Source organism: Oreochromis niloticus, unplaced genomic scaffold, assembly GCF_001858045.2.
Source record: "Oreochromis niloticus isolate F11D_XX unplaced genomic scaffold, O_niloticus_UMD_NMBU tig00002504_pilon, whole genome shotgun sequence".
Classification (NCBI taxonomy): domain Eukaryota; kingdom Metazoa; phylum Chordata; class Actinopteri; order Cichliformes; family Cichlidae; genus Oreochromis; species Oreochromis niloticus.
In genome coordinates this window covers 129,999-153,765 of record NW_020327649.1, presented here as the reverse complement: position 1 = coordinate 153,765, position 23,767 = coordinate 129,999, and the positions used below count along the sequence as shown (strand labels likewise).

Here is a 23,767-nt window from a genome sequence, read left to right as displayed (position 1 = left end):
ACCTTAATGGGAGCAATAGTGTCCATTACATTTAACATTTTAGCATTGAAGCTATTGACGAGCTCATTGACTGAACCTCTGGACAGGTCAGATGTTAATGGGAAGACCTGGTTAAAGATCTCACTACTGTGTTCAGTTATCCACCGTTTTGTGATCACTGCTGTTGATATATTTGTGTGGGCTGAGATTTTACTTTCAAAGAAAACACAGTAATGATCAGACAGGCCCACATCAGACACAGTAACCTTTGAATAGCTCAGGCCCTTGGAGATCAGTAGGTCAAGAGTGTGTCCTCTATTATGTGTGGCCTCTGTTACATGCTGAGTCAGCCCAAAGTTGCCCAGAGTGTTACTCAGGTCTTTAGTCCCTTTGTCCTGAGGGTTGTTCACATGGATGTTAAAATCCCCAACAATAATTACACAGTCGAAATCAACACAGATCACAGACAGCAGTTCACTGAGGTCATTAAAAAAGTCTGTGCAGTATTTGGGAGGCCTGTAAACATTAAGAAACACAACTTTGGATGGGGCCTTCAACTGTAACGCCACATATTCAAAAGACTGAAAACTTCCAGGAGATAACTGCTTACATTGAAATGATTCATTAAATAAGACAGCAACCCCTCCTCCTCTCCTGCTCACCCTGGCCTCACTGATGAAACTGATAAAACTGTAGTTAGGAGGGGTCGTCTCGATGAGAACAGCTCCACTGTTACTTTGGTCCAACCAAGTTTCAGTTAAAAACATAAAATCAAGGCTGTGCTCAGTGATTAAATCATTAATTAAAAATGTTTTCCCAGCTAAGATCTAACGTTTAATAAAGCCAACTTAAGTGTTTTAGAGGTATTATTTGCCCCCTCGTGTTTGGGAGCAGTCTGTGGCACAAAGGTATGTTTACTATATTCAAAGATCTTTTAGAGTGCAGCTCTCTGTGTTTTGACCAGGCCACATGTCTCCTTCTGTCACCTAAAAGTACAGAAATTTTAAAACCTTCTAGTAAACAGGGTCCCAGCTTCTCCTGGGAAAAGTCACCACTGTCATAATCCTCGCAGCCCGGACCCTCAACACATCACACATCAGACTGCGGAGACAGAGCATGAAGGTGGTAAGGAGGAACTAAGGGGGGTGGGGCAATGTAACTTCGATTGCTCTGTTGAGGGCGGGGCTCGATGGCGAACCTTTAGCTGCTCTGGTGGGGGGTTAATGGGGGACAAAAAGGGATTGGGCCGGGGGGTAGATCTGAGCCCAGCATTGACCCGCTCCATCATCTCCTCAGTGAATTTCAGGTGTGGGGAGGAGGGAGAAAGGGAGGGGGAGGAGGGTGAAGGCCTATCAGGGGTTTGGGGGACTGGGGAAGGTCGTGGTCCCTGGTCCTGGTCGTTGGTGTTGTTGAGAGAGTTGGAGGCAAGTATGGACCCCTCTTCTTGCCTCAGACATCTCTCCTTTCTGAGGCTCTTCCCGGGTGGGGGCAGATGGAGCTCCTCCTCAAGGTTTCTGCTGGGCTTTGTTTGTTCTCGGAGTACTGTTTGTTCCTCTTTATGAGATAACTCCTCGTTTATCTCAGCCTTGGCACCAAGCACAGATGGATGACGTATGGAATAAAACAAGTTGGAGGTGAACAGTTTCACCCCTGACTTGTTAAAATTAAATCCATTTGCTTTAAACAGATGCCTGCGTTCCCAAAAAATATTAAAGTTGTTGATAAAATGCACTGAGTGGTCAGTACATGCTGATATGAGCCATTTATTCAGTGCAAACAACCTGCTGAATCTCTCGTCTCCTCCTCTGACGGGCGGTACAGGACCACTGATGAATACAGCTGCATTCAGAGAGTTTACAGTATTTAATAATCCAGTAAAGTATCGTTTCAGAACCTCCGACTGTTGTTTGGACATGTGAAGAGATTTTATTAATACTATCATGACACATATAGTATTAATATATTTTTGCTTGCGTGTTTGAATGTGTTTATCCATTTTAACCTTATCTGAACAGTGCGTACCTGAGAGCAGTGTGTCATGCACCCATCTTTCCCAGCTGTCAGCAATAGATTACACACACACTCACTCAGTTCTGTTATAATCATTGTACTTCTGCTTTATCCTCGCCCAACTGAAACCAGCATGAACTGATTTTACAGAAACCAAGATCAGCACACGCTCAGCATTTCTTGAGAGCTATCTATATTCTGAAAACAGGCGGAGACTGCCTCCGTCTGCTGTGTAACCTACATGCCTATATAACCTGCAATAAAGAAGAGTACTGTGTGACTCTCTCTCGAGACGTTCACCCATGTACATATGATTTTTTATATTGTCTCACTGTGTCTCTGTTTTACTTTGGCAGCTTTCTATTTGGGAAATTTTCCCCTGACAGGACACATCGTTTGACCCTGTATGCCAGGGATGTCAAAGTCAAATACATCGGAGGGCCAAAAAAACAAATTTGCCACCAGCTGAGGTTGGTTCAATGTTTATTAAAACATATTAAAATGATTGCACATAACCTATTGAACCAAGACCTAACAACAGTGTACTGTATATTATTTAACGATTAAATGAATAATCCAATATTTTCTATGGCTCTGTCAGTAATTTTAAGTGAAAACATTTTTCAACAGGCTCACAGACAAAAACAAACTTACTTCAAAGAAAAATTGCATGTCCTGTACATTAAATGAATAAAGCAATATTTTCTCATGGCTCTCAGTTATTTCAAAAGAAAACATTTTCAACAGGCAAACAGCAAAAAAGTAAATGTCATTCATAAACAAAATATGCTCCTTAATATTAAGATGAATGCATAAATGAAATTACATGCATTATAAACTGAAAGTGCAATATTGTGTTGCTCTATGATCCTACCAATCACTGCTGTCCAATAGTAAAAAGAGAAAATTGAAAAAAAAAATCAAATCAGTTGTATTCTTTCTCATGGCTCTTATCTGCAATTTTCCCTGAGTCTATTAACTGAAAAATAAATATAAATAAATAAAATACAATAAGATAAAATACAAAAATCTATGGCACACAGACAAAACAATACTTCGTTCAAAGAAAAATCACATCTTGTAGAAACAAATGTAAAAAACAATTAACTGAATTAAAAACTAAAAATACATAAATGTTCTGCGATGCTCACTTGTCTGAGCCTGATACTTGGTGGTGTCTCATCTTTTGTGCGAGTTCATCAATGTTTGGGGTCAGGCTCTGAGCTGAGGAAATCCTCAGAATTGAGTCAAGGTGTTTATCAGTAAGACGGCTCCGGTGTGATGCTTTGTTTAGCTTCATCAAAGAGAACAATTGTTCACACAGGTATGTGCTGCCAAACATGGAGAGTGATAGGTTTGTAGCTTGAACCTATTCGCTGGAACATTGAAGGCAATGTAATTACACAGCAAGCAAGACACGAGTAGGCAAAGCTGTTCATGTTTCACGTGCACGGAAGAGAACTGGACAGGCGCCGTTCCTTCGCTTGACCCCAGTTGCTCTCGTCCACTCCCCCGTAACACTGCTCTTTTATTGTGGTTCCATGAATATGCATAGGGTCATTAACATATGACAGCTTACATAGGTATACATGTGAACAAAGAATACCGTGTGTGTGTGTGTGTGTGTGTGTGGTCATAAAATGACTTCCTAACCCTGCTGGCCTGGAAGTCCAGCAGTTCATCTAAACAAAATGCACTTAGCCTAAAACAGACATAGATACGTTTATCCTACCATAAAACAATAAGACAAGGTACGACCTCTCCCATGCTCCCAGGATGTGGGTGTGAAAGCCAGAGTGCTCTGGAATGCACACAACGTGTGTCTGCAGACTACTAAGGATCAAACCTCTATTAATCTACAACTAATTATAAAACTCTAAGCATATATGAGTAGATATTTCTAAGCATAAATGACAATCAACAATACAAAACCTAACAGAGAGCGTCTGAGCAGCTTGGATGTGCAGCTGAGGCATTGCGTCTGGGATGAAACGTGCAAACTCAGCGGCACCCACTCTCTCATATTTTTCCCTCAGTGTGTCATTGCAATGTAGCTCAATCAACTCCATTTGGAGGTTTGGTGGTGCGCTTTCCACATCAACTCCAAAAGGATTGGCAAGTAGTTCGAACCTGCTTTTTTGAGCTTCAAAGTCAGCAAATCGGCGTCGGAACTCAGTGGCAAGTATGTTGAGTTTATCGGCAAACTGTGCACTTGGGAACACAGCGGTAGAGAGCTTCTCTTCCATGGTCTGGCAGCTGGGGAAGTGGCTAAAGTTTTCTTTCTGCATCTGCGTCTCCCACAGACTCAGCTTGGTTTTAAACGCCTTCACCGTACTGTACATATCAGAGATGACACGCCCCCGTCCCTGCAGTTGCAGGTTCATCACATTCAGATGGCTTGTGATGTCTCACAGAAAGGCCATTTCACACATAAATGTTTCATCTTGAAGCTCTGTTGTGTCTTTCCCTTTGCTTTCCATGAACAGACAGATCTCCTCACGAAGCTCGAAACATCTTTGCAGCACCTTTCCCTGGCTTAGCCATCGCACATCTGTGTGATAGGGCAAGTCACCATACTCTGTATCCAACTCTCCCAGAAATGCCTTGAACTGGCGGTGATTTAAACCTTTGGCGGTGATGAAGTTAACTGCACGCGTTATGATGGTCATTACATGTTCCATTTTCAAGGCTTTGCCACATAACGACTCCTGGTGTATTATGCAGTGATAAGCTGTCAGCTCCTCTGTAACATTTTCGTCCCGCATCCTCTCACGTATCCTTGCCACCAATCCACTCCTGTGTCCACACATCGCGGGTGCTCCGTCTGTTGTCAATCCCACGAGTTTTTCCCAAGGCAGTCCCATCTCATTTACACATCTGGATACCTCTTCATACAGATCTTGTCCTGTAGTCGTGCCATGCATTGGACGTAACGCCAAAAACTCTTCTGTTACGGTCAGGCTGGAGTCCACTCCACGAATGAAAATTGACAACTGGGCAATGTCAGTTGTGTCAGTGCTCTCATCCACAGCAAGGGAATATGCAATGAAATCTTTTCCCTTTTCCACAAGCTGTTCTTTTAGATTGGTGGACAGCTGGTTTACACGTTCAGCAACGGTGTTTCTGCTCAGGCTCACGTTTGAAAATAGCTGCCTTTTGTCTGGGCACACTGCATCACAAACTTTAAGCATACAGCTTTTGATAAACCCTCCCTCTCTAAATGGTCGGGCTGATTTTGCAACTTCTTCTGCCACAAGAAAACTCGCCTTAACAGCAGCCTCGCTTTGTGATTTTGCTTTTGTGAACAAAGCCTGCCGGGACTTAAGACCTCGTTTTAATTCTTCCACCTTCTGTAGCCTTTGTTCCGTGTCCATATTCTTGTCTCTGTCTTTGTGTTTCTTAGAGGTTTCATAGTGCCTTCTTAGATTATATTCTTTCATTACAGCCACACTTTCTCCACACAGAAGACAAACAGGTTTGCCTTTTACCTCCATGAACATGTACTCTGCCTCCCACCTGGCTTGAAATTCCCTGTGCTCACCGTACACCTTCCGTTTAGCCATTATTGGGGAGGGGAGTTGATGAAAGTTGACATCTGCTCTGAATGCTGATGAATAATGAAGCCGAGTCCCGCTTCCAGCGCTACAGTGAGTTCGCAGGCTTCTGTTGCATTGTGGGGAATGGAGTATTGGTGCGTGCAAAACCCCAGCAGGTGGCTGTGACCTGCGGGCCGATTCTAATACTAATCAAATATCATCCCGGGGGCCATAATAATTCATTCGGCCTTGACTTTGACACATGTGCTGTATGCAGAATAATATTTGTCACAGTTGGATATTCATCTGCAATCTGAAGAATTCTCTCCTTCAGGTTGTTGACCATATCCTTAGGAAAGCAGAGGACTTTAGTGTTCTTACCACACATCCTTTGCACATCCTTTACGGCAGAGTCACCCACAATCAGAGTTTCAGGCCTAGCCTTTAGCTTTCCCTGTGGCCTTTTACTTTTCAACAGATTTTCAGACCTTACTTCGCTACTTTTAGGTGGATGGTTGTCCGATATAGATCCAGGGTCCTTTGATAGTGGAGCAAATCTGTTCTGCAGTTTGTTGTTAACCTTCCTGTTCACGGTTGTCCAGTCCTGTTTCCTCCCGTATACAGGGGTAGAAGAGCTTCTCTGTCTCGTAGGAAGTGAAGGCCAGTCGGTTTCAGAGATTTGAGCTAGCTGTGCTCTGCCTGTGATACGTCCTCCCCCTTCCAGGAGACATGATTTACAGGACTGTCTTGGTTTTGCACCAAGACAGGACTGTCTTGGTCATGTTATCTGCAAACAAGTCGTTCTTACAAGGGACGTCAGAGAAGAAAAAAAATTTTACAAGCAGCAACTAACTCAGACTGATGTGAACGATCAGCAGTTACACAAATGTTTAGAGTTGCTGCACAAAGACGTCACAGCAGGTAGTGTCAGTAATGCTTCACATACTTTTATCTTATAGGTGCAGAAGACTGCAGTGAATGATCACCTGAAATAGTTTTACCTGATTGGTTTGATTTTCTTTTAATCCACTTCATGCATATGACTCATTACAAAAATGAGAAAAGTAACAAAAAGAAGTAGTCTGTAGTTCTAATCTAAGAGTTGTAGTTTGATGAGCAGAGACCAGAGCTGTGAACATGATTGTGGTGAAGCTTCACTGCTGAGACTGAAAGTATGAAATACTGTGAAGCATGTAGTCTCTATGCAGACGTCCTGGAGCCTTCATCTCACAGCTGCTGCACAGAGAAAAGTCTGATTAGTTAAACTCAGAGGAAAACTTGTCCTGATCAACATGAGCTTGTAGTGCATCGTCCCCTTTACTGGGATTGGTGTCAGAATCATGTTTTATGAGTTTTACATCATGGAATTAAATTAATGTGTGAATATTTCTCCAACTTTACAAAGTCTGGCACAGATATTTTTGTACATTGTAGAGTAAAGAGAATAATCCCCCAGAATACAGGTTCAGCTCAGAGTGGGTCTGCATGAATAAACATAAACATGCACACAGTAACTCTCTATAAAAGCCATTTATTTCTTTGGTTTGTGTTATTAAGAGGGGGGGTCGTGGGAGGGTCTATGTTTATATAGGCAGTCTGAATATGCAGATGGGACAAAGATAATGAAAATAGAAGAATCACACACGTAAATAACACATAAATAAATAAAAAAAAAGAGGCTACTGGCGCCAGTGTGGACTCCTGACTGGTCCCCAGGAGAACCCAGAGATGGTACAGAAGCTGATTTGTTAGTGTTCCCTTTGATTGTGTCCTTTCCTTAGTCTGTTCTACCTCTCCTCCTTCCTTTTAATTGTTGTGTGGTTTGACATTATGTCCCAGCAATGTTGCCACAATAACAAAGATGAAATCAAATGCTGGTAAAGTTCAACTCTCGCAGCCCGGTACCGGTCCGAGGCCCGGGGGTTGGGGACCGCTGCCCAAAGCAACTGGGGAACACCTGACTCAACATCATAGTTCCACCTGTGATGTTGCTCCATGTTTCAGTCCATGTCACAAAATAATAGCTTACAGAAATTAGTCATGTTTCCAAAATAATTTGGAGTCCTCATAGTCACTGACAATAACAAATATACAAATGAATTAAATTAAATGATTAACATAAAATTGGAAACACATGGTTGGCCCACTGCATGACCCCCCTGACTCTGACTGAGTCAGCGGTGGGTTGATTGTAATAACTTCTCCTGTGTAGGCCCCTCTCAACAGTGACCATGTTTCTGTTGCAGATATGCTAACAATGCTAATGCTAAAGGCTGCATAACTAATGCTCAGCTGGGACAAGAGCAGCTTGGTCAAATCTGGATGTTTTACTTTGACAGTAAATGATTTTAGTGATAAATGTATTCACAGAGAGAGGAAGAGGAGTGGTGTTTGTGAGGAGGAGCAGCTGTCCTGCTGTGCTTTGTGTCAGGACGTCCTGAAGGATCCAGTCTCTACCAGCTGTGGACACTGGTTCTGCAGACAGTTCATCTACTCAAACTGGGACCAGTCTGCTTCATGGGGAGACTCGTCCTGTCCCCAGTGTGGAGAAAGATCCAGAAGCAGAGCTGGACTGCAGACAGCCAGTCAGAGCAGCTGTGTACAAAGTAAGACTGAACATCTGTCTGCTGATGGACTCATTTCTGAAAACTGGACTTCTTGTGTTGTTCAGACTTTGAAGAGTTTTCTTTCTCTTTTTCTTTCAGCAGATGTTGGTCTGCAGGAGGTTTTAGATGAACATAAGATCAGTCTGAGGAGGAGATGTGAACATGTGACTGAAGGAAGTGATGAAACAGGAAGTAGAACCCTCCTCAACAGGATCTACACTGAGCTCTACATCACAGAGGGACAGAGTGAAGAGGTTCATACCCAACATGAGGTGAGGCAGCTGGAGACAGCTTCCAAGATGGACGCCCTCCATGACGCTCCAATCAGGTGCCAGGACATCTTTAAAGCCTTACCTGACCAACAGAGACCCATCAGAGTGGTTCTGACCAACGGCGTGGCTGGTGTTGGAAAAACCTTCTCAGTGCAGAAGTTCACTCTGGACTGGGTAGAGGGCTTGGAGAACCAACATGTCAGTGTGGTGGTTCTGCTTTCATTCAGGGAGCTGAACCTGATCAGAGATGAGCAGTACAGTCTTCTGGAGCTGCTCCATGTTTTCCATCCAACATTACAGAAGGTCACAGCAGAGAAGCTGGCTGTCTCTCAGCTTTTGTTCATCTTTGACGGCCTGGATGAAAGCAGACTTTCATTGGATTTCACCAACAGGAAGCTGCTGTCTGATGTCACACAGAAGTCATCAGTCAGCCAGCTGCTGACAAACATCATCCAGGGGAATCTGCTTCCCTCGGCTCTCGTCTGGATCACTTCCCGACCTGCAGCGGCCAATCAGATCCCTCCTACATGTGTCAACAGGCTAACAGAAGTACGAGGCTTCACTGACGCCCAGAAGGAGGAGTACTTCAGGAGGAGATTCAGTGATGAAGAGCTGTCCAGCAGAATCATCTCCCACATGAAGACATCCAGGAGCCTCCACATCATGTGTAGTATCCCAGTCTTCTGCTGGATCACTGCTACAGTTCTGGAGCACATGTTGACTACAGAGCAGAGAGGAGAGCTGCCCAAGACCCTGACTGACATGTACTCACACTTCCTGCTGGTTCAGACAAAGAGGAAGAAGAACAAGTACCATGAGGGACATGAGACGAGTCCACAGGAGCTGACGGAGGCTGACAGGGAAGTTCTTCTGAAGCTGGGGAGGCTGGCGTTTGAACATCTGGAGAAAGGAAACATCATGTTCTACCAAGAAGACCTGGAGCAGTGTGGTCTGGATGTGACAGAGGCCTCGGTGTACTCAGGAGTTTGTACAGAGATCTTCAAAAGAGAGTGTGTGATCTTCCAGAAACCAGTCTACTGCTTTGTTCATCTGAGCATTCAGGAGTTTCTGGCTGCAGTCTACATGTTCCACTGTTTCACCAACAGGAAGACGGAGGTGCTGAGGAACTTCCTGGGAGACCTTTATGATTCTCGTTATCCTGGAAGGATAGACTGGAATGAGGATGAGGAGTATGATAATGATGATGACAGTTACAGTGATAATTATCATGATGAGGAAGTTTTGCTGGATGATTACATGATGCGTGAATCCTCTGTGGATGGTTTTTTAAAGAGAGTCATGTCTAAATCCCTCCAGAGTAAAAATGGCCACCTGGACCTGTTTGTTCGCTTCCTTCATGGCCTCTGTCTGGAGTCCAACCAGAGACTCTTAGGAGGTCTGCTGGGTCAGACTGAGAACAGTCCAGAAATCATCCAGAGAGTCATCAACAACCTTAAGAAGATGAACAGTGATAAAATCTCTCCTGACAGAAGCATCAACATCTTCCACTGTCTGATGGAGATGAACGACCTCTCAGTACATCAGGAGATCCAAGAGTTCCTGAAGTCAGAAAACAGATCAGAGAAGGAACTCTCTGAGATCCACTGCTCAGCTCTGGCCTTCATGCTGCAGATGTCAGAGGAGGTTCTGGATGAGTTGGACCTGCAGAAGTACAACACGTCATGGCGGGGACGACAGAGACTGATTCCAGCTGTGAGGAACTGCAGAAAGGCTCGGTGAGTCCAGATTGGTTCATCAATATCATAAGGGTAGAGCAGTAGATTTCTTATGCAGAAATACACCAAGGGTTCTGTAGGTTATTGAAAAGGCTGAAATTAAAATAAAGGAAAATTACAGATTTCAGATCAGATTTCCAAATTAAATTAGCTGTCAGTATTATATTTTATATGAATACTTAACAAAGCCGTTAAGATACATTTATAAATAATGTTTTCATGGTTTTATGTGACTTAATTTTGATGTGCCCTTGGTTATCCCAGGTTTATTAATTTTTATCATGTAGTGATGTGGAATAAGTCACTGTTAACTTCTTTAACATCAAAGATAAGTAATTAAGATTAAAGTAATTAGTGAATGTGTGACACATCACTGTGTCTCTACTTGAGGATATAAAATATAGACAGTGACCAAAATTCATTGAAAGCATGTGCGCTGACGAGAATCAATACAGAATATCTGAATCAGCAGAGGTGCAGCAGGATCAACAAACTAATCAGCAAGGCTGGAAGCATCATTGGTCAAAATCTGGAGGTCTTTGAGTCAGTGAGGGTCAAAGGGTCACTGCAAAGACTGCTCAACATGAAACAAACTTTAAAGTCAGAGACACATGAGTGAATTATCAGAAAGGAAAAACGTGTATATGGAAGGGATGATGAAATTCACAAAAGATCTTTAATAAGAGTAAAGAGTATATTTGTAATCTCACTACATTTGTCAAGATACTGTCAGACTGTGGGAGACTGAAAACAATCATGTTTTTGACCATGACATCAACTTATATCTGTTTTATAAACTTTTTTATACCCTTCCTTGTGATTGTGAAGTTAAAGTCACATCAGTTTGTACAATATCATCATGAATCATGAATATCATTCCTGAATGTAGGAAATAAACCCCACAATCACCAATGACATAATCAAATGAGATTTGTCTTAAGCTAACACACACAGCCTGTCTAAAAAGGCTCTATTGCTCTTCTTTTTATCCCACACATCCGTGCAGCTGATATTCCTAACTTTCTACTCTGTCATTCATCATGTTGATCAGGTTTATGCCTGGTTGTAATTTTATATTATTAAAATGATGCCTGATTAACTATGAACAGAATTACATTCAGATATACTTTCTGTTATTGTGCTCTGTGTTACTGTAACCATGAGGAGGCTGGATGTTAAGTCCTTTACATCATGTTTGATAGAGATAAATCGGGGCTTCTCACACCTTTCCACAGAGCTCAGTTAATATTATTTCACTTCACCTGTCTGTGTCTGCTCCACGTGTGAAGTGCGCCACACGTTTTAGGAAAAAGGAGAAGGTAGTGCGAGGAGAAGTAACAGCAGTAACCAGCAGCATAATGACTTGCACACTGAGTGCACATAAATGAATACTTTCAATAAACTTTGATATTTTTCATTAAGTTTATCTTGTAATTTATCATTTTAATCTAAAATAACAAAGTAAATATACCTGTATTTTTACATGTCAAATTAGAAAAGCTATGTTTAAGTTGTACCTTTGTGGATTACTGTCTGTTCCTCAGAGTAAGAGTAAAACTTATTTATTTAAGACTCCTGTCAGATCTGAACTTGTTATCAGCACCTGAAGTCTCACTGACAGACTGTGGACATTATGGAAGCCTAAATGTGACACCATCTTCCTTCTTCATCTGCAGATTAAAGCCAAACAAAGTGTCACGATCTGCGGAGGCAGACCGTGCGGTGGTGTGTGGGTGTGGACCCAGGTGCGAACGCACGAGAGTAGGCTGGAGTAAACTTAACTGAAAGCGAGCCTTTATTGTGGCCGGTTACAAGAAGTGCAAACAAGGCAGAAACGCAGTGACAAACTAAACTATAACTAAACTGGGAAAATGATACTAGGAAAAGCTAAGAAGACACGTGAAACCAGAATTATAAATACAAAGACTGGCTGTGACAACATGGAGGGTGGGAACACAGACGACGCGACACAGACTGCATGAAACACAGAGACTAAATACACATGAGGGATGATCAGGGGAAGTGGCCACACATGGGAACACAGCTGACACACATGAACCTAACGACAGGACAGGAGAAGTGAAACTAAATACACTGACATTGAACATAGACTTTCAAAGTAAAACAGGAAACATGGAGATAAAACATGACATGAACTTAACATAACTGCATAGACAAGAAACGTAGACGCAGAAACAAGGGAGACTGGGTGCAGGGGGAGATGACATAAACTACTAAGGAACAAGACTAAATTGCAATCTAGAAATAAACAAGGTGAACTAAGCTAATGCACAAAAGAATACAAAAGATACATAAACTCAAACACTGGGTCGCTCGACCCAGGACCATGACACCAAGATTCTCATTAAAAGTCTGCAGCTCTGAGAGAGACTCAATCGTTGTGTCATGTCAAACACAGTAAGAGGACCTGAAGCACAGATGTGAAGAGCAGATGTTCATCAGATTATGACCTCACTCTGTTTTGTCTTCATATACATTCAGTCTGTGTTTATAATGCAGATTTTCTGCTTTTATTATAACACATTTTATATTTTCTATCATCACAGACTGACTGACTGTGGACTCTCAGAGACTCACTGTGAAGTTGTGGCCTCAGCTCTGAAGTCCAACCCCTCCCATCTGACACAGCTGGACATTAGTGTAAACGTCATGCTGGATTCAGGAGTGAAGCTTCTGTGTGCTGGACTGGAGAGTCCAAACTGTCGACTGGAGACTCTGAGGTGAGTTCACTGACTGCGGCTGTTGTTGTTTTTCTGTATTTCAGGTCTTTGATGTTTGAAACTTTCTTTAGTTCCTTACTGTTCAGGATGTGTTTGAAAACAAATGTGAAGAAGTTTGAGTGCTTTCAGAAATGTTGTCTTTCCAAATGACTGCACAAAAGTTTTTCCTTTTGGCTCCAAACAGAAGTGACAGACTTGAGCAGGGTTCATTTAAAGGCTGACAGAAGTGGAGTGGTGACGGGGAGATGTTTGACAGGACAGTTTTTCAGCCTCCACAGGTTCATGTTGTGCTCCATCAGTCAGTGAAGATGAAGTCAGTAGTGACGAGGCTGCAGAGTCTGTGAGGGATGTGAATGAGGATGATGAAGATCTGATGATAGCAGATAAAAACAGGCTGCAGAGACTTTGAGCTTGTGTGGAAACAGAGAGAAAAGAAATACACGAATATCAAAGCTTATAAAGGTGAAGTTAGGAGCTGTGATGACGTTCATGGTATCAGAAGCTGATCTGGCTGCTACAGAGACGACCCACACAGCTGCTGTGGTGAGGTGTGTGTTAAAGCAGAAGAACACAGAGCAGCCTAACACAGGCCCAAACATGACGACAAAGCAGGATTCAGGCTCTGTGAGAGGATTTCAAGCTGGAGAAGAGAAAGGACTCTGTTGGACTGACTACAGAAAGAAGGAGGCTGAGACCAGCCAAAGTGTTTCCATGGAGCCCAGTCAGACATTCATTTATACACTAACGTACAGAGGTGTATGGGGACAATGAATCCATAGATTTAAATGTAGAAATAGTTCTCAGTTCATTTACAGAGTTTAATACAGTTCGTGAAGATTTGAGAAATGTTCAAAACAGCAGCTCAGAAGAAATCTGCTTCAAAAAGTTGGATCCAATTCCAATAGTTTGTGATGCACTTGACCACAGCGTAAGCAGTTCACTACCTAACCTCACAGAGACTGTCAGTCTGGACCTTTCTTTATTTTTATTGGCTGTCAGTGAGATTTCAGAGCAATCAGAGCCTGTGGGTCTGTGTATGAAGTATAATCCATGTGCGGTTGTTGAAGTTGTAGAATGAGAAATGGCAGTTTTGGGGTATTTCCTACTTTCATTGTCCTGCTTGTGCTGATGAAAATGTTTATTGACGTGTGAATGAATTCTCCAATGCTTAATTCTGCCTGAACAACGTGAAAACTTTGCTTATTTTTGTGTAACACAATTCAAAACACAATTCAAAGGCTGGAGCAACCTATTAGAGGTATTTAGACTAAAACAGATTAATACTAAAATTTTTGCCTTCACTGTTTCACAGAGGGTTAAAAAGCAAATGTCCACAGTTTAGACTTTAATTGCAGAAGATTTTATTAATGCAGCGGAATAATCAAATCACATTAAATCTTATTTACTGAACCCACTCTGAGCTAATGCTGATTTAGTTCTAATTTTTGGGTGGAGAGAGGTCGATGGTGAGAAACCTTGGAAGTCTTGAGAAGCTGCAATCCACCTGGAAAAAGATGAAAGTCCAAATACTTTTCAGAATTAGAGAAGGATCACACCGGAGACTGACCCAGAACCCCAATTTATACTTTGTCAAGTGCCCACTCGCCCCACTTTTTTCGTTCTCTAATATAAAGTTACTAAATCAGGTGTTTACATAAGATTCACTGATCTTCAGCCTCATCTAATCTCTCTATCTCTCTCTTTTAGCATTGAAAATTCCATTACATTTGAACATTCAGTCACACGTGAAAACACTTCACTTAATCTTTCATTCAGTTCAGATTTCATTAGCTAATGCACTTTAGCATAATCCCTTTTATTACAAATACTTTTGTCTTTAAAACTCGGAGTAAATTGTGATTGACAAACAATGCAAATATTTAAAAACATATGAAACATGACACAAACACATATGTATTTTCTGTTTTTTTCAGACTGAGTTGCTGTAACCTGTCAGCTAGAAGCTGTGACTCTCTGTCCTCAGTTCTCAGCTCCCAGACATCTAGTCTTAGAGAGCTGGACCTGAGTAACAACAACCTTCAAGATTCAGGAGTGAAGCTTCTGTCTGATGCACTGCAAAGTCCACACTGGAAACTGGAAACTCTGAGGTCAGATCAAAGACTGTTTATTTCTCATCCAGTGACATAATTAACCAGTGAAAACTTTTAGCTTATAAATATCAACTTTATCCATTTGTTGTTGTATCTTAGCATTTTTTAATATTACTAAATCTGAATCTCAATTTTCAGATTTTTGATGTTTACAATAAGGAAATTGCAATTTCAGAAAGTCCTGAAACATTAAATATTGGCAGATCTAGTAACTCATCACTACGTCATCGGTATACTTTAAATTTTTACCCTTTGTGTGTGTGTGTGTGTGTGTGTGTGTGTGTTTTATTGCAGACTAAGTGGTTGTAACCTGTCAGGGAGAAGCTGTGAAGTGCTGTCCTCAGTTCTCAGCTCCCAGTCATCTAGTCTGAGAGAGCTGGACCTGAGTAATAATGACCTACATGATTCAGGAGTGAAGCTTCTGTCTGCTGCAGTGCAGAGTCCACACTGGAGACTGGAAACTCTGAGGTCAGATCAAAGGCTATTTATTTTTCATCAAATTATATAATTAACCAATGAAAACTTTTAGCTAGTAAATATTAGCTTAATGCATTTGTTGTTGTATATCAATTTTCTAATTTCTGACATGTTTCAAATAAGGAAATAGCAATTACAGAAAATCCTGAAACATTAAGCACTGTCAGATCTAGTAACTCATCACTGCATCAAACTTTTAATTATAACTCTGTGTGTGTGTGTTTATGTGTGTGTGTGTGTGTGTGTGTGTGTGTGTGCGCGTGTGGTTTTTTTTTGTAGACTGAGTGGCTGTAACCTGTCAGAGAGAAGCTGTCAATCTCTGTCCTCAGTTCTCAGCTCCCAGTCCTCTAGTCTGAGAGGGCTGGACCTGAGTAAAAATGACCTTGAGGATTCAGGAGTGAAGCTTCTGTCTGCTGCACTGCCGAGTTTACATTGTACACTGGAAACTCTGAGGTTAGGATTCAATCTGTCCTCCTCAGCATTATTTTTGAATAAGTCTTACATTACTAAATATATGGCTATTGTCAGGTGCTTTTTATTTACCTTTGGGTTGATTATTTGAGTCTTAATTACTCTCTGTAAAGATTTTCACAACAGTACTAGGGCAACTAAAATTTACTTTTGGTTGTCGATAATGTTTTTTCGACAACCAAAAGTAAGTAACCAAAAGATAAGGATTTTTCGTTGATTAGTTGACAATTATTTCAATAAGTCCTATCTCAGCTTCCTAGTGGAGCCTCCTGTTCTAGGCTCCAGTAGGAATATCAGCTTGTTTTCTCGTCCCAGAGCAAATTCAAATAATGACAGAAGAAACGCATGAATTTCAAATAATTAAACAGATTTTTAACATTACTCAATAGGACCTGTCATGGAAGTTTTAAAACAACCTGCAAACACCCTTCGTGAGCCTTATTTGAAGTGAGCTTAATAAACACATTGCAATGTGCTATGATCTCTTCCTATGGTCACCGCCCTCACATCTTATATACACACACAGACAAAGACATTCCACAACTCTTACATGTTGGCCCATGTCACAGGCCTATACATTCCCTTCAAGGAAGAAAATTACGACTATGTTTTTCACTGAGCTGTCACCTGGAGATTTACATCCCTGATAAGCAGGAAGAGTCTCATTATCTTTTTAACGTCTCCCATGAACTTAAGACAGCCCCACTGTGTGTGTGTGTATATATGTGTGATAAGGCCCATTTGTGGTGCACATGCATAAAACTGGTGAAACTGTGATTCTACAATTACTAAAGTGATATAATAATCAATGCAACAGAAAAGAAATCTGACAGCACAGACCTGAAATAAATGAAAAAAAAAGAAATTGGATTATAGAAATTGAAGTGCTAGTAATATTTAAACAAAAAATAATTTGCCGATAGGAAACTAAGAATGGCTTCTGCCCATAAGGTTAAATAAAGCTTCAAATTAAATAGACTGGAAAATAAAATCTTTTTCAGTCTAACTTGCTCTTACGTTTGAGACGATGTTCCCAGCAGCTGACCAGGTATCAATGCAATAAACTAACTTAACTCTATAAATTGATACATTCAGTGTTGACATTATAGCTCCACCGCATTTTATATCGTGCACTGTGGTCATGGTGTCGTGAAAGGGGAGCTTCACTTTGCTCAGTCTACATTTAACTTTGTTTCTGTGAAATTCTTTTACATTATTTAAAAATCTCTGTTTGTATTTCCTTCCATTCTCCTGTTTTGCCGTTAGTGCTACGTTCTTCTTTGTTAGTATTGAATGGGTTCTCGGCAGACGATATAGGCGATAGAATACAGCAGGGGTGGCCAACCCGCGGCTCTCGAGCCGCATGCGGCTCTTTGCCTGGTTTCATGCGGCTCTTATGCCGGGCTCACACTGTGCGATTTTTGGCCCATTTTGAGCCATTTTTTGAGTCGTGCAACCGTTTTGGCGATCAGCCCGATTTTGGCCTTCGTCGTGCATCTTGTAGTGTACCTGGGGTAACGAGAAGCGATTAACACCTCACGACCTGCTCCCGATCATCAATCGCTTGGTCGTGAGGGTGTCGCCGCAGCTTCTCACACTGCGCATGCGCAAACACAAATGTCAGCGAAAAAGACGGCGCAGCACCGCAGTGCAGCGTGTGATCTGGACACAAGCGATGGAGGCACAAGTTGTACAACTATGGCAAGCTCACCCGTGCCTTTTCGATGTGGCCTCACAAAATTATCACGACCACAACAACCGTGAAAATAGTTGGATCTACATTGCTGCTCAATCACAGCTGCCTGATCAATGTTTTTCATTAGCAATTTAGCAAAGTTGATGGTGGTGTGTGTGTGTCTGTGTGAGTGAAAGACAGAGAGGGAGAGTAAGCGACAGATTTTCAAGGTTTTTTCAGGATTGTTCAAGGCAAGGAATGCCAGAAGTCCCACTAAACAACATGCATTGTAGAAGTAAATGCTATTGTAGATTATTATATTTTTGTTTGTGGACTTGGTTGAACTGAGAGTTTGTGTGTGAGACAGTGCACACAAAGTTCATTGTTGAAAATGACTGGCCTGTGGTTTCAATACTGTAGGAGTCCATTTCTGTCTTTATCATGTTGGTGTGTGACATTTACAATAAATCTGGCTGAGCAGAGATGTGTGTATTTGTGTGTGTGTGTGTGTGTGTGAGAGAGAGAGAGAGAGAGAGAGAGAGAGAGAGGGAGAGAGGGAGGAAAGGATGGGTGATGTTCATGTGTGCCCATGCGTATGATGTGGCTCTTTGCGGTAACACAGTAAAAAAAAGTGGCTCTTGGTCTCTGACTGGTTGGCCACCCCTGGAATACAGGAACTTATGGGGGCATATTAATGTAGATTTAGAACATGGTATCTGTTTCACTGCTCATTCACAAAAGGAAAAGACCATTTACAACACAATATACAAACGCACACAAACACACATGACTACACCCACACATGAGCTACTATTTTCCTTTATTTCAGTTAGTTGCTATTTAGTTCTGTGAAGGGAAGCTGCAAAGTAAGAATTTCATTGCTCTGCGTAACCACTTGTGTTTTGTAGTGTATATGACCATAAACTTCTTAAAATCTTGAAATTCCAATTCATTATTATCAAGCTGTTATAAAATACCTGAAAAGCCTTTCAGTTGATCAAAAATTCTGCAGCAAAAGCACTGACAGAGACTACAAAGAGCAACCATATTTCACCCATATTAGCTTCTCTTCATTGGCTCCCTGTTGACTCGAGAGTCAGTCCAAAAAACCACTTTACTCTCAGACTACTGCCTTTGGTCACCAGTATACCCTCCCCAAGATGAGAACTGATAAAGAAAGAGAAGAAGTCAAAACTTGAAACAATGATATTGCTGAATGTTTTTTTTCTCATGTTTTCAAACTGTTACGATTCCTCCTCTGTATGATCTGTAATCTGTCCATCTCTGAACTTCTGTGCTGAAATATCAATAAAATGACAGAAAAACCAACACAACACCTACTTGTTGTTCCTAGAGTATTTAAAAGTACAATGGGAGGCAGAGCCTTCAGTGGATTTAAAGCCCTGACCTTCTGATCACCGGGCGGCCACTCTACCTACTGAGCTTCCCCTTCTTGCTCTCTTCATGTATAAAGGAAGTTTTTCTTTCCCATTGTAGCCAACTACTGCTCTAAGGAAATTATCAGATTGTTCAGGTGTTTTCTGTAACATTGCAAAGTCTACTGCTACACAACTTAAGACCACTGTTGCTAACTAAGCTAACTAGAATTAAATGGATGGAATGAATGAGGGTGATTATGTCAGAAAAAACAGAAAAACAAGGACAAACCTTCACTGAAGTGCTCACAGATGGATTGTTGTTTTGTGTGTTTGCAGTCTGTCATGCTGTCTGATCACAGAGAAAGGCTGTATTTCTCTGGCCTCAGCTCTGAGCTCCAACCCCTCCCATCTGAAAGAGCTGGACCTGAGCTACAATCATCCAGGAGACTCAGGAATGAAGCTGCTGTCGGCTGGACTGAAGGATCCAGGCTGGAGACTGGACACTCTCAGGTATGGAGAGAATGTCTATGTCCCAATTCAGGGTCTGCACGCTTGAAGTACGCACGCTACGCGTACTATGTACGGTGCTCACTAAAACTACGGGAAGTGCGGAAGTGAGAGGCTTGTGAAATGGGACTGTCTAGCCTTCGTCGCGCTGTTCAGGTTGCCTAGCAACCATGATACTAACCACGAGAAACGTTACATACAGCATTGTTTGACAGAAATGAAGGAGAAAAAATGTTTTGTTGGTCATTCATTTTTGTCATGACATCACTTTGATTAGTTGAGACCACGGGACTGTAAAACATGATAGTTGGGCTTCATTTCTGTACTGAACAGTCATTTTAAGATTAGCTAGTAAATAACAATTAGTTAATGTTCATGAGACTAAAGTCATCTCACTGTGGTAATGTAAATATAATATTATAATATGGCCCAGGGCTGTTCGATATAACTATATATATCGGATGACGATATAAAAACGTCTATCGTTTCCTATTACGCTATCGGTTGTTTCGTGGTGTGTGTTTACAGCAATATTTTTCATCGTTTTGATGCGCACTGTAGTGTCTATATTAATTACTATTAATATTAAGTTCTGTCTTTCTCTTATATTTAATATAACCACACTACGGGCGGACAAGCGCCTGTTTTTACATGTTGTCGTTAGCAACAACGACGGTAAAACCATCACGTGGCTCCGCTCTCCGCTTGTTTGTTTTCCATGTAAACCTTTCAGAATAAAGCTCAAGATCCTGTTGAGACTTTTCAAAATAAACTGAATCACTTGAAAGAGTATGCAGAGTGTTTACGGGTGAGAAGCAAAAAAAAGAGCCGTTAGGTGCTAAAAAATAAACCTTAGACTCAAACTTTGAGAGATAACAGCAGCCGTTACAACTTATGTCTAAAAATGTATCGTTTCATGCATCGGTTAAAACACTCGACTCCAGGTAAAGGACACCCAGCTGGAAACACTTCACGCAAGTCGAGTTGCCCGGGATTCACAGAATTTACAGAAAATAATACATTTTTGTGATTTATATCGTTGTCAGGACGATAAATGTCTTATATCGGGATATGAGATTTTTGTCATATCGCAAAGCCCTAATATGGCCAATGTTATGGTATTGTCAGATTATTATTATGATATATATATATATATATATATATATATATATGTATATATATATATATATATATATATATATATATATATATGTATATATATATATATATATATATATATATATATGTGTATATGTATATGTATATGTGTATATGTATATGTATATGTGTATATATGTATATGTGTATGTATATGTGTGTATATATATATGTATATGTATATGTATATATATGTATATGTGTGTATATGTGTACATATATGTATATGTGTATATATATATATATATATATATATGTATATATATATATGTATATATATATATATATATATATATATATATATATATATATATATATACATATATATACAGTTAAGCCCATAATTATTCATACCCCTGTCAAATTTTGACTTAAAGTTACTTTTATTCAACTAGCAAGTTATTTTTTGACTGGAAATGACACAGGCGTCTCACAAAAGATAATAAGATGATGTACAACAAGCATCATTGTGGAAAAAAATATTTCTCAGCTTTTATTTACATTTGAAAAAAAGTATCATGTCCAGAATTATTCATACCCTTTACAAACTGTCACAGTCTCTGGGAAAATCCAAAGTTCCATACCATTCCAAATAGTCAAAGCTGTTCTAAAGCATCCTAATTACCCTGATTAATTGGAAATAGCTGTTTTGATCAACTCAACAGGTGAAAAACAGCAGCTCTCTGCAGGTGGTCTGTGGACAGTCATGGCTAAGACAAAGGAACTCAGTGAGGACCTGCAGCTGCGCATTGTGGCTGCTCACAAGTAAAGAATGGGCTACAAGGCCATATCCAAATGTTTTCAAGTTCCAGTGGCTACAGTGCAAAGTATTATTAAAAATACAAGATGTTCCGCACTGTGGAAAATCTCAGAGGACGTTGTCGGAAGCCAAAAGTGAAACCTGTGCTGGCCAGGAGAATAGTGAGAGAGGTGAAAAAGAATCCAAGGATCACCACCAAGGCCATTCTGGTGAATCTGGGCTCTGCTGGTGGCAATGTCTCAAGGCAGACAGTCCAACGAACACTGTTGGGTTCCACGGATGCAGACCAAGGAAAACGCCACTTCTCCAAGCACTTCTAAGGCATGCCAAAGCTCATTTGGCCTTTGCAAATGCTCATCTGGACAAAGAAGAAGGTTTCTGGTCTTCAGTGTTATGGTCAGATGAAACAAAAATTGAATTATTTGGTCACAATGATGTTGCCTTCGTTTGGCATAAAAATGGAGAAGCCTTCAACCCAAAGAACGCCATCCCCACTGTCAAACATGGTGGTGGGAACCTAATGCTTTGCGGGTGTTTTTCAGCCAATGGACCAGGGAACCTAATCACAGTAAACAGCACCATGAAAAAAGAGCAATACATGAAGATTCTCAACAACAACATCAGGCAGTCTGCAGAAAAACTTGGCCTTGGGAACCAGTGGACATTTTAGCACGACAATGACCCAAAACATACAGCAAACGTGGTGAAGAAATGGTTAGCAGGCAACAACATTAACATTTTGCAGTGGCCTAGCCAGAGTCCTGACTTGAATCCAATTGAGAATCTGTGGAGGGAGCTAAAGATCAGGGTGATGGCAAGAAGACCCTCCAACCTGAAAGATTTGGAGCTCATTGCTAAAGATGAATGGGCAAAAATGCCTGTGGAGACATGCAAAAAGCTGGACTGCAATTATAGGAAGCGTTTGACTGCTGTAATGGCCTGTAAATGGCCTGTATTTATATAGCGCTTTACTGGTCCCTAAGGACCCCAAAGCGCTTTACATATCCAGTCATCCACCCATTCACACACACATTCACACAGTGGTGATGGCAAGCTACGTTGTAGCCACAACAACCCTGGGGCACACTGAGAGGCGAGGCTGCCGGACACTGGATACCTATGGATTCTTCGATACCCAACATCCACAATGACGGCGAAACAACTAGTAGCTCAGTGTTCCAACATTCGAAAGAAGGAACTGCTCTCACAGCTAGAGATTGACGAGGTACAACATAAATGTTACGGCAAGGAGGAGTCAGGACGCCAGGTCAGGGGGGAGATATCATCACCCCCACCCGAGATTGGGTATATAGCCCCAAGTGCGATAAGAGAAGGATCGTTGAGTGCCAGAAGAACTGACCTGAAGGATAGGATCATGGCCAAGCTTGAAACCTGGATCCCCCGTAGCCGGTTACCAAGATTACGTGAAGTACCCTCAGAAGGTCTGCTAGATGATGTTAACGCAGCACTACGGATGATACCTACAACCACGATTACCGACACTAACAAGCTGATCTACACTACGGCAGCAGTGATCAGTGAGATGCTTGGCTACTCACAGCCTTGGCCACCCGCTTGAGGAGGTACACCAGAGAGAGAGAAGGCAGGAGAATAAACCAGCTGTTCTTCACAGAACCAGCAAAGGTGTACTCTCAGTGGCAAGGGAACAATAACAGAATAGGACCACCAAGGCTGGAGACGGAGCAATACTGGAAGAGCATATGGGAGAAGGACGCAACCCATAACGGCAATGCTCAGTGGCTAGTGGATCTGAGGGCAGACCATAGCGACCTCCCTGAACAGGGTCCAGTAACCATCACAGTGGCAGATATCCAAGAAAGGGTCTCCAGTATGAAGAGTTGGACAGCACCAGGGCCCGACATGGTTCACGCCTACTGGCTGAAGAAGCTGACTGCACTCCACGAGCGTCTGGCAGCACAAATGAACCAGCTGCTAGTTAACGAGAGACACCCGGAATGGCTAACCGAAGGTCGGACGGTCCTGATCCCCAAGGACCCCAAGAAGGGACCGGTCCCATCCAACTACCGAACAATAACCTGCCTCAGTACTACATGGAAGCTCCTGTCAGGCATCATATCGGCTAAGATGAACAGGCACATGGGTCAATACATGAGCGGGGCACAGAAAGGGATTGGCAAGAATACCAGAGGCGCAAAACACCAGCTACTGGTAGACAGAACGGTCAGCCGAGACTGCAAGACCAGACTGACCAACCTGTGCACTGCCTGGATTGATTACAAGAAGGCCTATGACTCAATGCCCCACAGCTGGATACTGGAATGCCTAGAATTGTACAAGATCAACAGGACCCTAAGAGCCTTCATCAGG

The 23,767-nt window shown here is 41.7% G+C and overlaps 1 protein-coding gene and 1 pseudogene across 1 annotated transcript; one reads left to right on the top strand and one right to left on the bottom strand.

Moving 5' to 3' along the window:
• Positions 1 to 3,096: 3,096 nt before the first annotated feature.
• Positions 3,097 to 5,552, bottom strand: LOC109200050 (general transcription factor II-I repeat domain-containing protein 2-like; annotated as a pseudogene).
• A 2,776-nt stretch (positions 5,553 to 8,328) lies between these two features.
• Positions 8,329 to 20,238, top strand: LOC109200049 (NACHT, LRR and PYD domains-containing protein 12-like; the record flags this gene model as incomplete). The annotated part of the gene is made up of 7 exons (XM_025904556.1): positions 8,329 to 10,139; positions 12,707 to 12,880; positions 14,815 to 14,988; positions 15,286 to 15,459; positions 15,748 to 15,921; positions 19,330 to 19,385; positions 20,234 to 20,238. Coding segments are annotated over 7 exons (2,568 nt in total), but the record flags the coding sequence as incomplete, so codon positions are not given.
• Between the last annotated feature and the right edge of the window lie 3,529 nt (positions 20,239 to 23,767).